This window comes from Xyrauchen texanus, chromosome 44, assembly GCF_025860055.1.
Source record: "Xyrauchen texanus isolate HMW12.3.18 chromosome 44, RBS_HiC_50CHRs, whole genome shotgun sequence".
Lineage (NCBI taxonomy): Eukaryota > Metazoa > Chordata > Actinopteri > Cypriniformes > Catostomidae > Xyrauchen > Xyrauchen texanus.
The window spans coordinates 10,019,811-10,036,784 of record NC_068319.1 but is presented as its reverse complement, the minus strand read 5'-3'; the positions used below and the strand labels follow the sequence as shown (position 1 = coordinate 10,036,784).

At 41.4% G+C, this 16,974-nt stretch overlaps 1 protein-coding gene across 1 annotated transcript in view; it reads right to left on the bottom strand.

The window, feature by feature from the left end:
* Window positions 1-210: 210 nt before the first annotated feature.
* LOC127637131 (nuclear envelope pore membrane protein POM 121-like) overlaps window positions 211-16,974 on the bottom strand; it is a 37,481-nt gene continuing 20,717 nt past the window's right edge. Inside the window, exons 11-13 of the mRNA XM_052118052.1 lie at window positions 13,197-14,528; window positions 3,998-4,099; window positions 211-2,690 (exon numbers count right to left, since the gene is read on the bottom strand). Coding sequence (XP_051974012.1) covers window positions 2,602-2,690; window positions 3,998-4,099; window positions 13,197-14,528 — 1,523 coding nt within the window. The 3' untranslated portion in view covers window positions 211-2,601. The remainder of the gene's footprint in view (window positions 2,691-3,997; window positions 4,100-13,196; window positions 14,529-16,974) is intronic.

Below are 16,974 nucleotides of genomic sequence, written 5' to 3'. Positions count from 1 at the left end.
AAAAACTGCCCTTTCTGTCTTAAACTACCCTCATGTCCATAGCTTTAAATAAAAATGGTTTTAATGCAATGAGGTTCGAATGCAAATACATTCATTCATGCTTTCTGCCTCACGCCAGTTATTTAAAACTAACAAGGAGGTAAGTCATTGGCAATAATGTGTCATGCATTAATGAGCACCATTCACAATTAAAGGCCACATCAGTTCAACTTTAAATTTTTATTCAAAACCAGCATGTCATTATCAGAGCATTTAAGCAGACATGGAACACAATCCATGTGCTGCCACATTCAAAACTCCATTCACTCTTTGAGGGTTACACAAACTGTGAGCATCCACTTACAACAAAAACACATACAACAGCTTTCAAGCATTCATAGCTTGAGAAATCCAGCACCCATCTAACCACACATCTCAATTTTGCAACAGTCTACATGTCTCGCAAATTTTGTTTTCATTTGGTAGGACTTCCTAATAAAAATGCCTGGTCCTCTGCCACCTTCCCATTATTCTGGGAGCAAGGAAACTTAAAAAATAAAAAAATAGCAATACACAAGTTAAGACCCACACAAGGAATGTTATGCATTGGGGACAGATGGCTACATCATTGTAGATATTAAAAAAAAGTAGAAATACTTGCAGTCCCCAGTTATGTCCATTAATGTGATTACCAGGTCAGAAGAATATTAGGGGGTAAAAAAAAAATACAACAAACATGTTTAGAATGAATGGCACTTGTGCTTTCAATACTTGTGCATTGTAGTACTAATTAAATCCAGTGTTTTTTTGATAACACATTGAAAACTGAAAATTACCAAATTCATCATACGACATAGCTCTTTTCTACTTTCACTGAACAGACCTGAGAATATGTTAAGACTTAAATTCTAAGGGTGCCGTTGGTCAACATAACATCTTGACTCCATTTTTAATAACATTCTGCCATTTCAATCATAGGTTGATCTTGGTATTTTAAAAACACATCACAAGCATGCACAAACCATAGGATTCACACAGAGCCAGGAATGGTTCATACACAATGTACATGCAAAATAGTCAAACAAAAAAATAAAGAAAATGTTAAATACAAATAACATTTTAGGCCTCTAGGTTAAACCAAATTTGTGAATGAAACTTTTAAACCATAGTAACATTCAACCATGCACAAAGCAGCATTCTCGATTCTCCTGAAATGTACACAATTCTGGGGGCAATTTTTAATTTGTATAGTTTTTTTTTTTGCACTTGATGTTGATCACCCACAGTCAATTATACATTCTTTTCAAAGCATATATGCACATTTTCACAAAAGATGCCCTTCTATACAGTGAGGAGGCCAGTTTGAAATTGGACCAAAACTCTCAAGTCAATTATCAAAAATAAGTAGTAATGAGATCATATTCCTCGACAATAAGTCTTACACATCATTATGAAAGAACAGGCATCCATGTCACCAAGAACAAATCCGACATCATTCTTAAAAGGTAACCAGAAGCAAAACACACTAAGGCACACAGAGCAATGAAAAGTATAAATAACTGGAGGAAAGATAAAATAAATGGGTTTTGACCATTATGGCTACAGTGTGGAGAGCCTGACAGCCAAATACAAACTGACGGCAGATGCAACTGTTATAAAATGGTTTTGCTTCAATGTATAAGTGCCGATTTGAATTACTCTCAGTGTAGTTAGTTATTTAAATGAGGCTTCAAACTGAAAAAATAAACAAACCAAAAAAACAAAGACTATAGTAAAACTTTTTCAAAGATTATGATACAAAGGGAGCATGTAGCACTGAAACATCAGCTTTGGTTTTAAACAGACAAGTCCAATGTATGAAATATAATAAGTCAGAAAATGGACAGGATATTTCCATAACCGGTGCTTCTCCTAAAGGAACATGCAGAAAAAGTGCTGAAAAATTATTCTGTTTATTATGCACCTCAATCCAATCATTCTGGCAAAAAAATATTTTCATTTCATACATGAAACAGGTAAAGGTTTCACTTTTAAAGGCTTACACGAACGGATCTTTAGAAAACTCTAGTACTGATCAAAAGCATGACAAATGTAACTGCGAGAAAAATAAAGAAAAAAAAAAAATCCACTTGATCTAAAATAACGTGCATCTGATTACTTAGTCAACTAACCAAAAAAACTAAAATCAATTTCTTCACCAGGCCTGGACCACAATTTTTGTTTAAGTCCAGGATTGAAAGTCTGCTATTCTCATTTCTTCAAGTATAATACACAGCTCCTGTTTAGCATCTTTCCCCAACACAAAACATCCTGTTCCAATAGCAACTCCATTAACGAGGATGTGATGAGTTTCAGTGGCAGCACCCAACAGCAGGGATGGGGCAGCCAAGTACTCTAAAATCTCCATGAGCCTTGATCCTACACATTGGACCAGCACTGGCAGTCTGGAGGGTTGGAGAGTTGGAGAGTTGAGTTTAGTCCTACAAGTCTGACTGAGAGCCTTGTCTCGTTTGGACTAGCAGCACAAGCAGCGACTGGGGCAGAAGGGAGAGCCGAAGGAGTAGTAACGGATTCCAGACAACGATGATTTAGGTCGAAGGGACAGGTCTCAGATCAGTCACATTACTTCTTCCTTGGGTGCTGCCTGCGTGTTTGTAATCGGCGTGGAGCCTTTGAGCCTGTTCCAATGGAGAAGGCGGCTGGTGAAGCGCCTACAAAAAAGAAGGAAAAATAAATAAATTACATGCTATGTATTAGTGCTGCACGATTAATCATATCACAATCGCGATGTCAGCCTGTGCGATTATATGACGGCAAATGCTGCGATTTTATTAAATAAGTGCATGCGTGGACGTGCCAGCCCATTCTCTCTGAGAGCTGTTTGTCTATTTTCTACACTGCTAACAAAAAGATGACCAGTCAGTCTCAGTTTAGGAAGTGGCACGTGTGGTCATGTCAAGTGAGTTTCCGGTGTTCAGCCTGGAAATCAGGTAAAGATGGATGCCGAGCAGACCGACACTGAACTGGTGGCCAGAAAAAATAACACAAACACTGATCACAGCTTGGCGATATGTCCATTTTATCAATAATTAAAGTTAATATAATACGGGAGTGTGGCATGTAAATAAGCTCAAACTCAAAAACTGTCATTCTCTGTGCAGTCAGAGCTGCTTCAACCAGTCGCAGAAGAGACCCAATCTGAGTGGGAGTCGAGACCGGGAGAGATTTAAAATTCCGCCGGCTGATGCGCACTCTAACACAGAGACACTCGTCTCTCACTCCCGCTGTCTGCAGCTTGCAATGTGTTGCTTCATTGATGAGATCATCATAATATCAATCTTATGTGAAAAATAAATAAATAAACACACACACACACAACATCAATAATAGTTTTAGTGGTTTGACTGAGTGAACCACACTTTTATATCCAGTTTCCTTTTCAAAAGCGTTTATACAAAGTACATGTTACATCCTGCTTAAATGTCCCGGTTTGTTTGTACAATCTTATTTTCGTGAAAATTCACATGTTCTTATTAATTGTTCTATTTTATTTAGGTGTAATATTGTGAAAATAAGTTTGCAGTAATGCAAAGATATTTAATTTTGTAAAGATATTTTAATTTGAAAACACTGTGCATTTATAGTTGTGGTTGTTAATAGTTTGTAAGTTTGAGTTGAGAAATACACATATCAGCATTATCAGTAATCTATTTGTGCATTTTCTTTGATAACCAAGCAAGTTGACACGTTACCATTTGTTTATTATATCGCAATCGCATATCGCAATATGACTTTTCTCAAATCGTGCAGCCCAACTATATATTAATTTTTAAAAGGGTGAATGGGTAGCAATGCCATGGCTACATGGCTAATAAAGGCTATTATTGATTCATAAAAACTGGTGAATGCACATATTGTGCTATATCTCTAAAAATTATTATACATAAATTATTCCCTACAATCACATACCACTAACAGTCACTTTTCATTTGAGTAATGAATGGAATTTGTAGCTTACCGAATGGTGAAGCACCCATTGCACCAAATCCTGGGGTTCCAGGACTGCAGAATGGCATTGACATACCTCCAGATCCCTGGCCAAAAGCAGGAGTTGATGTTCCTAAGACAACAGAAAAGAATGTCAAATGTCTGTCTTCCTGGGACAAGACTAGCCGAAATAGTGTTATAGCTCAACCAATCAACACTATGCAATATTGGTTTTTGCATTCCATAAAACACATTAAATATAGAGCTATGAGGAGCAAGAGTTTGACTAATGAGATTTAATTGTGGGAGGAGCTACACAGCATGTCTAGACAGAAACCAACACAAAATGTCTTGTTTGCAGCTGGTTGGGACAAAAACTAAAAATTACAAAAATAAAGTAAATTACAAATTAAATAATTACTGTAATCTAATTAGTACATTAAGTATTATAGTGCATTACATTTCAAATTTTTGTAACCATATTATAGTTACTGACTTTTAATTAATTTACTTTGAGCGAGCGAAAAAAAAAAGTGTTTAAAAACTTAAGTAATTAGTAATCTGATAACTTTTCCAATGAAGAATCAGTAAATTCAGTAATCTGATTGCAATTTTAGAATATTAAGTCATTTGTAGTGAATTACTTATTCCGGAATAACTTTCTTAACACTAAACATGATGATTGGCATATGATTTAATCGCTTTGTCTGTTGGTTACTGACCTAGTAGGGCTGGGCGACATGCAAAAAAAAATATCACAATATCAGATTACATCATCAATCCCCCGGGCAAGGGATCAGTGAATATTCTTGCTTTATTGATTGTGCTTTTTTTTTTTTATTAATAAATTGAAACACGAAAAACTTAAACCAAAATATTTCTAAATTCAAATTGCACTTCAAACAAAAAAGTAATTAAAATAACAAAAGTGGCCAAGAAATCTTATATAACCATCCTCCCGTCATCCATCTAAAACAGGTAGAAAATTACTCTTACAAATTAAGATAAGATTCATAGTGCATTAACTAATGTTAACATTTGATTTAAAAAATGTATTAGTATATATTGAAATGAACTATGATACATAAATGCTTAATTGTTGTTACATTTCTTAATTCATGTTAAATAATGTTAACACGTGGAACCTTATAGTAAAGTGTACTCCAAATAATAATAATAATAATAATAATAATAATAATAATAATAATAGAAATGGAAATCCATTTTAGGTTCAAAAGGTGAACTTGTTTGCATTGTATACATGTTTTGGCTATAAGTGAACCTGCAGAGTTGCATTCCAAATGAATATTGAGCACAAACTGCTCCATGGAAATAAAGCCAACTAAACTTCGAGCACCTCCTGAGATATCCTGAGGTCACTTGCAGCATTCTCATAGACACCACTATTCTTACAAATGGTTTTCAGATGACTGCATCTATGGCTTTTTTCATCAGTTCTTCAGCAAGTGACTGTCTCCAACAGCCTTTATTGTCGTGTCGAGAGACAGTTAGCCCAACACAGAGGTGGGTAGATGAGCAAAATTACCCGGCATGCACATGATATAGGCTACCCATTTCATACCTAGGGCTAGTGTTGTTAAAAATACCGGTACTCCGGTACCAAATTTTTTTTTTACGATACCAGAACTTCTGAAGGTACCGGAGTACCGAGTACTGGGTCTACCCGGTACCCATGCAGAGTCGGAACTTTTGAATGCTCACAACAAGCAAAAGACGGCGACAAGCAAAGCTGCTGCGGAGTCTCAACTGAATCTTGTTGAAAAGAAGTGGAAAAAGCCAGGTTTGGAAATTCTTTATATTTGAGGCTGATGAAAAGGGAAACATCATAGATCAGCAAAAACCTATTTGTAAACGGTGCTTTCGCAATTTTCTGATGAGAGGAGGAAACACATCAAACTTAATTAAGCAACTGAAAGACAAACACCCGGATTAATTCAAGCAACCAAAGCAGGTTAGTTTAAAAGCATATGCTCATTTGCATTAGGGCTGAAATGATTAGTCGACATTATTGACAACGTCGGAAATAAAAAATTACGCAAAAAAAAAAAATCTTACATTTTCATTGTCAAATAGTCGTTTGGTCTCATTTAACGTAAAATGAAATCATATTAAACTGTAATGACACGCGAGAGCAACACTGCAGTTCGCGCCTGACGGAGAAGAATTACACAGATCAGTCCAGATGCACTCTAAACTTTCACAGCTTCATTTTAAGTAGATCACAATGCATTTAAGGAATTTTATATATATATATATATATATATATATAAAAATTCCTCTTTTTGGAATAAAATGGAATTTTTAAAGGAAATATCCCGGCATTACAAATGCAGTTATATTTAATGTGTTATAGGCTTTATTAAAGTTCAAATACTACAGAAACAGCTCATGTTAATAACTTTAAACTCAGAAACTGGCATTTCTCTGTGTGGCAAGCGCCTCCAATGAGTTGCGCGAATGTCCCGATCTAAGGGGAGAAATTGAAACTGCACCCGTCTGAGAGAGACTCTGCCTCGGGGACACTAATCCCTCCAGCGCGCACACTTAATGCAGCTTGATTAGAACGTGATTGCTCGTGACTTATTTAATCATAATATATATATATATATATGTCACTGCATTTCTTATCGTGAAGAAAAATGGCAATATGCAGCTTTATTAATATGAGAGCACTTTGCAAATTAGTTTGGAAATTGTTATTTATTAATTCTATTGTATGCTTGTTTATTTCGGTTTTTTTTTAGTACTTACACAAGTGTTCAAAAATACTTTAAGCATACATTGTACAGTTTTGTTATAATTCGAAAATAATATATTTAAATTAAAGTTTTGCTCAATGGCATATTTGTATTTTTAGTTCAGCTGCTAATGTTGTTAATTTTGTTAATAAAAGTGTTGTTTAGTAACCAAATTTCATTTGGTAATGAAAATGGTATCGAGTACCGTGAAATATCAATGGTATTGGTACCAACTACTGTGGTATCGTGACAAAACTACCTAGGGCTTCTATTTAATATATCTGGTGATTTCCCAGCTCCATGGTTGTGTAATTTCCCGATATTATTGATTATCATCAGCCAACAAATGCCGCAATCAGCATCGGATATTTGTGAGATATTGTCGATATCAGATTACATCATCCTGTTGTCCAGCCCTATGACGTAGTTGCTTTTATTGCAGTTCTTGCACTATACCTATGTTCAAAGCAGTCTATAACATTATCTAGCCAGACACAAAACATCAAAGTGCAAGGGTGTTTTTTTCTTCTTCTAATAATCAAAACACAGTAGTTGCTGGGTGGAGGAATCCCCGTTAAATGGTAAACTACACCTAAGCATCAGGATTAAATGTAGAAAACACTGACACATGCAATCAGGGACTGCAGATGTTACACAATGAATAAATACATTTCAACAAGACAAAACACTTTGCGTGGTAAATGCCAAATATGACCAAAATAATTGCCCCTTATTTGACTACAACATATCACTGAATCTACAGCAAAGCCTAATACATATAATGGAAGAAGCCAAACTTTTTTCTCCTAAACCAACAGAAGCAACCTAGGTGAACAAAGCCTGTGTTTATATAATGTGCAGTGTTGTTTTAAAATGTGTTTGATCATCAACACTTTTTTTTAACTAGCAGAGTTCTCTTACGAGAGGTTCTCTCGTATTGCGTAAGCTAGCTTACGCTACGGGAAAGATTCATCTTTTCTGAGATATTGAAGCCAAAAAATTATCCTTAATTTTTGTATCCATTGTCAACGCAGTGCGGCAGCTGCAGACCTTGAGCGGGCTAGCTAGCGAGCTCATAGGTTGCTCTGCGGCAACTGCTGCAGCCTATAGACGAGCTTGGGCGAACTCGCATCCAATGAGAAGCGTCCGCGCGCTCACTGCATCAAAGCCCGCCAAAATGGGCGTGACTTAAGGGCATATAAGCGTAGTTCGTAGGCTGGAACCCTGATTTTCATCTCTTCAGCGAAGCTCTTCGCATCGCTGACCTGGAAGCCGCGTCGCCGTTCGAGGGGCATCAAGCAAGCGTGGACAGCGCTAGAAGAAGCCGGCCGTCTCAGCCACCTTCAGCCATCCTGCGAGCTACGCCATCCGACGACGTATCCTTTTATTCAGCAAGCTAGTTCTCACGAACTATTCACAAAAGAGTACGAGCGTCTTTTTCAAGATGCCTCGCTCCACTTGCGCCTCATGTCGCGCCCTTCTCAGCACAGGAGACCGCCACATCATCTGCGCTCTCTGCCTGGGACTGGGGCACGCAGAGCTCGCCCTCACTGAGGGCGGATGCGATTTCTGCGAGAAGCTACCGATGTCGACCCTGCGGGCTCGATTCGAAGCGCTCAAAGCAGAAACCGCCGCGCCGCCTTACCTAACTGTGTTGAACAAACGACGGCTCAGTCCCGCCGCGGCCGGACCACCGTCAAAGCTTCGCCCCCTGTCAGTCCCCTTCTCTCAGGCTACTGCAGTGGTGAATTTAACAGCCAACAAGCCGGTGACACTGCCCGCTTGCCTGCACTCAAACGCCGTTTTCACGGCGACCCAAATAAATCTTGTAAAGAGCAAACATGTCTTATGTGTAGAAAATGTGCCCACAACCCAGTGTTCACCCCTACACACAAGCATAACACATCCCGTGCCCCTATCAGAGCACGCTCTCATAATGCGGTTACGAACCGCTCGAGCGTCAGAGTCAATGAAGGCGCCCACAAATGCGTGCGCGCGCCCATTCTCTGGCCGCTCTGTCACACGACCAGCCCTATGTGTAGAAAAAGTGCCCACAATCCAGTGTTCACCTCTACACACAAGCACTGCATGTCTCGTGTCCCCACCAGAGCACGCTCACATAAAGCGGTTACGAACCGCTCGAGCGCTAGAGTCAATAAATGCGCCCACGAATACGTGCGCGCCCATTCTCTGCCCGCTGTTACACGGCCAGCAAACATTCCTCTGTGTGTAAGTCCCGTGCCCATGACTATGCTTGCGCATCACGTAACAGATGTGACTCTTTCCCCATTCATTCCAATCGGGAAGTCACTCACAAAACAGCCTGTTCAAGCTGTCTGCGAGCAATCATGCATAAACACACTAAACGCGCTCACACATTTTGTTCAGCGCTCTGTGTGCGGCAATCAGAGCGAATTGGCCATTCACCCTCTAGCGTTACGCTTCAAAGCGTGGGAAGCTATTCCAGGGATATCCAAGTGGGTGTTAAGCACAATACAACAGGGCTATTTGCTACAGTTCGATCGCCGCCCTCCTCGCTTCAGAGCACGGCTCGAAACCACTGTGAACACGGAAGCAGCGTGCATGCTTCGTTCAGAAATAGCAAGCCTTCTGTGCAAAAGGGCCATAGAGAAAGTGCCACCCTCTCTGAGCGAGTCGGGGCTTTACAGCCATTATTTTCTTGTTCCCAAGAAAGACGGCGGCCTCAGACCCATATTAGATCTCAGGGTTTTGAACAAGGTGCTTGCAAAAAGACCGTTCAAAATGCTTACAATCAGGAAACTCCTCACGCATGTGCGCCAGGGGGACTGGTTTATTTCTCTCGATCTGAAAGATGCATACTTTCAGATTCAGATAAATCCCCGTCACAGGCCATTCTTGAGATTCGCCTTCGACGGCCAGGTTTATCAATACACCGTCCTACCGTTCGGCCTGTCCTTAGCACCCTGTACTTTCACGAAGTGCATGGATGCGGCGCTCGCACCCCTCCGGAGTCAGAGTTTGCGAATTTTGAACTATTTGGACGACTGGCTGATTATGGCACAGTCACATATGGAGCTTCTGTCTCACAGAGCAGTCCTCCTCAGCCATCTGAACAGTTTGGGTCTTGCAGTCAATTGGACCAAGAGCTCACTACAGCCCAGTCAGACAATTTCCTTCCTTGGAATAGAACTAGACTCCGTGGCAATGACGGCTCGCTTATCTACACTAGCCGCATCTTTTTAGATGAACAGCCTCACGCCTCTGAAGAAATTCCAGAGAGTGCTAGGTTACATGGCCTCAGCAGTACTTTAGCTGGGTTTACTGCACATGTGCCCGCTTCAGCATTGGCTAAACACCCGCGCGTCTCGCCGGGCTTGGGCCACAGGCCGCTAGCCCATCAAGGTGACTCAGACCTGTATTTCAGCTCTGTAGCCCTGGACAGTGGCCGAATGGTATCAGCGGGGAGTGACAATGGGAGCTGTATCTCGCCGAAAAGTCATCTCGACAGACGTGTCCAACACGGGTTGGGGCGTGGTCTGCGAGGGCTCTCCGGTTTTCGGCCTATGGTCAGTTCAGGAAAAGCTCCTTCACATAAATTGTCTGGAAATGATAGCGGTCGAGTACGCGCTCGTGCGCTTTCTCCCGGTCATTCAGGGTCACCACGTCCTGGTCCGTTCGGACAACAGATCTGTGGTATCCTACCTAAACCGTCAGGGCGGTGTCAGATCCAGGAACCTATTCCATCTGACGAAACGCATACTGAGTTGGTCCCAGTGCCACCTGCGCTCACTGAGGGCGACGCACGTGCCAGGCCACCTGAACGACGGCCCGGACAGACTGTCCAGAGACAATATTCCCCCAGGGGAATGGTCCCTGCACGCTCAAACAGTCCAGACGTTATGGCACCTATTCGGCAGAGCAGAGATAGACCTCTTTGCGTCCAAAGAGAACTCTCACTGCCCAATATTTTTCTCGAAGCGAGGACGCGCTGGCCCAGGACTGGCCCAGACGCCCGCTTTACGCCTTCCCTCCCGTCTCGCTATTGCCACAGGTAATGCAGAGGATCAGGGAAACGCGTCACTCGGTGCTCCTCATAGCCCCGCGTTGGGAGAATCAGACATGGTTCCCGGAGCTTACGCAGCTGTCACTGACAGCGCCGTGGCCCATCCCAGTGAGAGCAGATCTCCTCTCTCAAGCTCACGGCACAATCTGGCATCCCCACCCAGAGCGCTGGGCGCTGCATGCGTGGGTGATCAACGACTACCCGTCGCTCTGCCAGAAGGGGTAATAAACACCATCATACACGCTAGAGCCCCTTCCACGAGAAGACTATGCGTCAAAATGGTCTGTGTTCTCAAAATGGTGCACCGACAGAGACCTGGACCCGCGGACATGTGGGGTGTCGTCGCTGCTCGTATTTCTACAAGAGCTGCTGGATAAGGGCAGATCCCCATCCACGCTCAAAGTGTATGTGGCGGCCATTGCGGCGTTCACTGAACCCCTGCACGGCCAGTCATGGGGTAAAAACGAGCTGGTCATCCGCTTCCTCAGGGGAGCTAGAAGGATGAACCCCCCTGCGCCCCCCATCGGTTCCTATCTGGGATCTTTCTATAGTTCTCGAAACTATGAAAGCCCCCCCTTTCGAACCACTTCAATCCGTGGATTTGAAATACCTTTCACTCAAAACCGTTTTTCTGACTGCCCTGTCATCAGTCAAACGTGTGGGAGACCTTCACGCGCCGCCTCGAAACAGACACTATCTAGATGGATAGTGGACGCTATTGCTGCTGCATACGCGTCAAAAGACCTGCCACGCCCGTTGGGCATTAGGGCTCACTCCACTAGAGGCATGGCATCCTCGTGGGCATGGTCCAGTGGGATTTCCATTCACGACATATGTGTGGCAGCGGGATGGACTTCCCCCTCCACCTTTGTCAGATTTTACAATATGGAAGTGCCCGCTCTGCAGGCAAAACTACTAGCGGTTTAATACGCTACAGCTCCCCTGGTGAGGTGCACTGATGGGACACATTCCACACAGACCGGCACCGCCGCTCTGTCGTTCCCTTCCCACTACGTGCTTATGTATTACACAATCAATGACCCGCATTCTTGCCGGCCAAATATTATTTCCCCACTCATAAGGGCTCCCCGGGTCCCCCTTAATTCCCTGGGGCTCATACAGTGGATGCTTGGCGCGACGGCGTTGACAATGGGTTCCCGTAGCGTAAGCTAGCTTACGCAATACGAGAGAACCTCTCGTAAGAGAACGTATCGGTTACCTAACGTAACCTCGGTTCTCTCTAAATGAGGGAACGAGTATTGCGTAGCTGGCCGTGCTTCGCGCCACGAGCGACTTTTCGCTTCAGTCAATGAAAACCAGGGTTCCAGCCTCACGAACTACGCTTATATGCACTCAAGTCACGCCCATTTTGGCGGGCTTTGATGCAGTGAGCGCGGACGCCTCTCATTGGATGCGAGTTCGCCCAAGCTCGTCTATAGGCTGCAGCAGTTGCCGCAGAGCAACCTATGAGCTCGCTAGCTAGCCCGCTCAAGGTCTGCAGCTGCCGCACTGCGTTGACAATGGATACAAAAATTAAGGATAATTTTTTGGCTTCAATATCTCAGAAAAGATGAATCTTTCCCGTAGCGTAAGCTAGCTTACGCAATACTCGTTCCCTCATCCAGAGAGAACCGAGGTTACGTTAGGTAACCGATACGTTTTCCCATGTTAACATTTTCAGAGATGTGTGTGAACAGTAGAAACATCACCAAACAAATACCTCAGCAGAATAAAAGTATAATTTTTAAGCTATAACTAAAAGTAAGCCTGTTCGACCAGAAAGTATATATAAGGGATGGGCACATGTGTCAGAGTACTCGGAAACTAAACTAAACAAGATTTATTGTCATATACTGTAATGTAGAAACTTTGACTCAATGTATATTATTTAAAAGTGAAGGATTATCATTGACTGTAAATGTGAGGAAGCATGAATCAAAGCAACAATCTCCAGAGCGCAGTGTGACTTTCTGTCCGGGGCAAAGACAGCTTACGTCGTCCCTCTCATGATCGTGCATCACAGAGATGTACGGAAGAGAACATTTGTAGTTAAAAAGTATAAGTATTGTTTAATTTCTAAAAATTATCAATCGTTTGGGCTCAGAAGAACTTTGTCGACTTGAGTAATGTAAATTATTTTGATGCACCCTAAATATGCAATTTGGACCATCAAAAAATGGAGTACATTCACTTGCATTGTTTAAAGGAGGCCTGAAATTAAATCCTAAAAATCTTAAATTCTGTTTTGATAAAGAGAAAATAAGATACATCTTGAATGGCTTGAGGGTGAGTATATTATCAGCAAATTTTCATTTTTGGGTGAACTATTCCTTTAATACTTTTTAAAAATGTTTAAAAAATTACATAGATCTCTAAATCAATCAATTCCAATTCCCCTGTCAAATTGTCAAAACCAATGGACTTACCAAAAGCAGGCTTGTTGTCAGTGTTGTTGGCTCCAAAGGAAAACCCTGGCGTCTGAGCTGCAGGTGTAGGGGTTCCAAATGCCGTTACAGACAGTGATGCCCCGAAGTTAAACCCTCCAGAAGCAGGAGGCGCTGGAGTGCTTGGTGCAGGGTTCTGAATGGCTGTCGAGGTCCCTCCGAAGTTGAATGCAGGAGCTGGGACAGCGAGAGGGGCCGTAGTCTGTGTAGAGGCCCCAAAAGCAGGAGCCACTGAAGGGGTGGTGGTATTTCCAAAAGAGAAGCCGGAAGACGACGCTCCACCAAATGCAGGTGCTGCTGTTGTTGCTCCAAAGTTGAATGGTGCTGCACCAGTGTTGCCCTTGCTGGACCCAAACGTAAAGGGTTTTGGAGCACCAGGGACCTGTTGTGTGGCCCCAGGGAAGGATGATGTTGTGAAGGTAGAGCTTCCAAAAGCAGTTTGTGTTGTGGGTGTCTCCGATGTTGTGGTGGTACTGTTGGTCAACCCAAACCCACCAAATGGCATGGAGGTGGAGTTCTGGTTTTTGGACTGCTGGCCAAATGTGAACGTGCTTTGTGTCTGTGCGGTGGGTGCAGGTTTTGCTGTACCAAACTGAAAAGCAGAAGTGGTACCACCAGCGCTGGTGGTACTGGTATTCAACGTAGGGGCAGATGTCATAGTTGATGTGGCTCCAAAATGGAACGTTGTGTTTGAGGCAGGAGCAGATGTGGTTGTTGTATTCCAGCTTCCAAACAGAGATGGGGCCGGAGCTTGTGTCGCAGGGGTAGCAGACGGAGTGACAGACACTGTAGCTGGATGAGAACTAGTTAATCCACCAAATAACATGCTACTGTTCTGTGTAGCTGCAGGGGTTGATGTTGTTGGTGTGGCTGTTTGCCCGAGGGTACTGCCAAATAAAGGCTTGAATGTGGGCTGTGTGGGTTTGACTTCCGCCGTGGAGGCTGGGGCTGCACTGAAAATTGGCTTAAATCCAGATGAGAGCGGGTTGCTGATGCTGTTTGCCAAAACACTAGGTGCAGCAGTTATAGATGTAGGTGGCTCAGATGCAGGTGTGGCCACAGGTTTGATCAGGCTGAATTGACTGCTTACTCCACCCAGCGATGGGGAGCTAGATTGAAGAGGTCGAGCCAGGATCTGAGCGAAGGCAGAGGGCATGGAGGTGGCTGGCTTAGAGACAGGTGTTGATATGGAGGACAGGGTTGGAAGGAGTGAGGGCTGTAGAGCTGGAGGGCCTGACTCTGATTTGACAACTGCACTGCTGGGGTTTGTGGAAGCAGCAGGTGAAGAAGAACAGGCAACGGAGACTGCTGGAGCTGCATAAGGAGGGACATAAGGAGGGACAGACACACAAATGGTCTTGTTAGTTACATGCATGATCAGGTGTGCAACTTTAGCGCAATTGGGTGATTGAGTTATGAAGTTAATGGCAAGTCCTTTTATCTAACAAGCACTTTTATTTCATTAAAATTTTTGTGGGGCATGCAAACTTGTACTAATCAGATTTAAGATCACACACTATATTAATTATTAATTCAACAAAAAACCAGCCGAGTGTGGTGATGTTCCAATCATGATTTTTACAGACAATACCGATACAATCATTAACAATTTATCAGGAGGAGCTCTGTCATAACTGGTTATATGTATTCATTCTGCTCACTGTCGCTGTTGACTGAATAGCTGTTGCACAGTTTTTGCTGACAAAAATACTGCTGCAGATTTGCTTTAGGTTGGTTAATAGATATACTCAAATGAATCAATTAAACCAGTGGTTCTCAACCTTTTTTGGATGAACACCACCCTACATTACTACCTGACATCATGCCGCCCCCTTCCACCCCTATACCAAATTATGTGACAATCTGAAATGAGACTTTATAAAAAAATAAAAAAATAAATAAATGTTATTTGCTTGATGCAATTTAGTTTAATAATTTTACATTTTTGTTATTAAATTCAGCAGGCTTTCACACTATTAATGTATTATGGATTTTCAATACCATGGTTAGATGTAACTTGATTTCTATAAAACAAACTACAGCATGTAATTATAAACCATAGACCTAAACATATTTAAAAACAATAATTGAAAACATAAACATTTATAAGTTGTAACAAAAATGAATGATATTCCCCTATTCCCCTTGGTGGTACCACCCCAATTGAGAAACCCTGAATTAAACAAACAAAAAAATGTTAATTTCTAAAATGATTTTTTTTTTCTTTTCTTTTAATAAAGCCTTTAAAACATACAACAAAATATTATCTTAGGCTAGACACTAGCACTACAAAGAATGAGGCTTAGTGGCAAATTGAAGTCAAACTGATAACCCACAAGTTAAATTAAATTTTTGGTTATTTATTTATTGTCATTTAATCATTTAATAATTGTTATTCATTATTTTATATCAATTTATGCATCATATTTAATACATCATATTATAGTATCTGAATACTGTATATAAAATTTTTATATCAACAATACATTCCCAGCTTTTGCATTTTGATGGCTGTTGGAGACATTTGTTCCTTTTTTGCTTGAAACCACTGAAGAAAATGTTTGCAGAATCAAAAGGTTTTACTATTAATGCCATTTACTCCGGAGTTACTTAACCCTCTGGGGTCGACGGACGCGCCAGCGCGTCCTGCTAGGTATTTTCGTCATTACAGCGGAAACAACTTAAAATACTCCGTCATTTTGGGGCATAAAGATAAGTGTAAGACATCATTAGAGACTATAAAGGGTCTACTTTTGTGTACACTCACAATAACAACAAAACCTTTAGTAAAATAAAGAAAATAAAAAGGGTGAGCTTTCAGCAGTCTCCGTGTTTACGAGCATATTTCTGAAACGCGTCACAAAAATGAACTGATACTTATCACACAAACATGAAACATATGTCTAAAGAAAGCTTAAGATTTCTACTTTTAAATAAAACAATTCAATTTTAAAACAAATATTCTCCTGCAATGTAATCTGTATTAAACAAAGCGATGTACAGTTTTTACCGGTTCATCTAATTCTAGATAATGTGATCCCACCCACCAGCCGTGCCATTCATACGCTAATGTGCCGAGACGATCAATGCAAATGGTACACGCCACCGACAGTGAGGTTTGATGTAAACAATTAATTCACTTTACTACTCGTTTGTAACGATACACAGGCGAGGAAACTCCTTGATAGTAAGGAAGAGTTAAAATTTTCCTCAAAAGAAGAGTGGGACTCGATGAACGTTTGTATTTTGAAGAGAGACTTGATCCAGCAGAGGATACAATTTTGGACGAGTAAGTCATTTAGTTTTCTTTAGCTGACATGTTATTTTATATAAACATGTACATATTTTACTAGTGGGACTGTTTCCAGACAGTCCCACTAGTCTGGAAACAGTAAATGCTGCTAACATGTAAATGCTGCTTCAGCTAAAGCAGGTTTTTAAATTGTATGCTGTATGATATAAAATTATATGAATGTTTAGAATATATTTTATCTAGTGTTTATGCTGCCTCATTATCGTCAATGCTTGTGCTTGCAAATATCTGTTCAGGTATAAATGAGTAAAATGCACTTTAAATAAGACCATATTAGAAAAGGATCATATTCTAATGATTTCTGAAGGATCATGTGACACTGAATACTGCAGTAATGATGCTGAATATTCAGCTTTGATCACAAATGGCATTTTAACATATATTCAAATAGAAAACTATTTAAATTGTAAAATGAGTTCATAATGTTTTTACTGTATTTTGGATCAA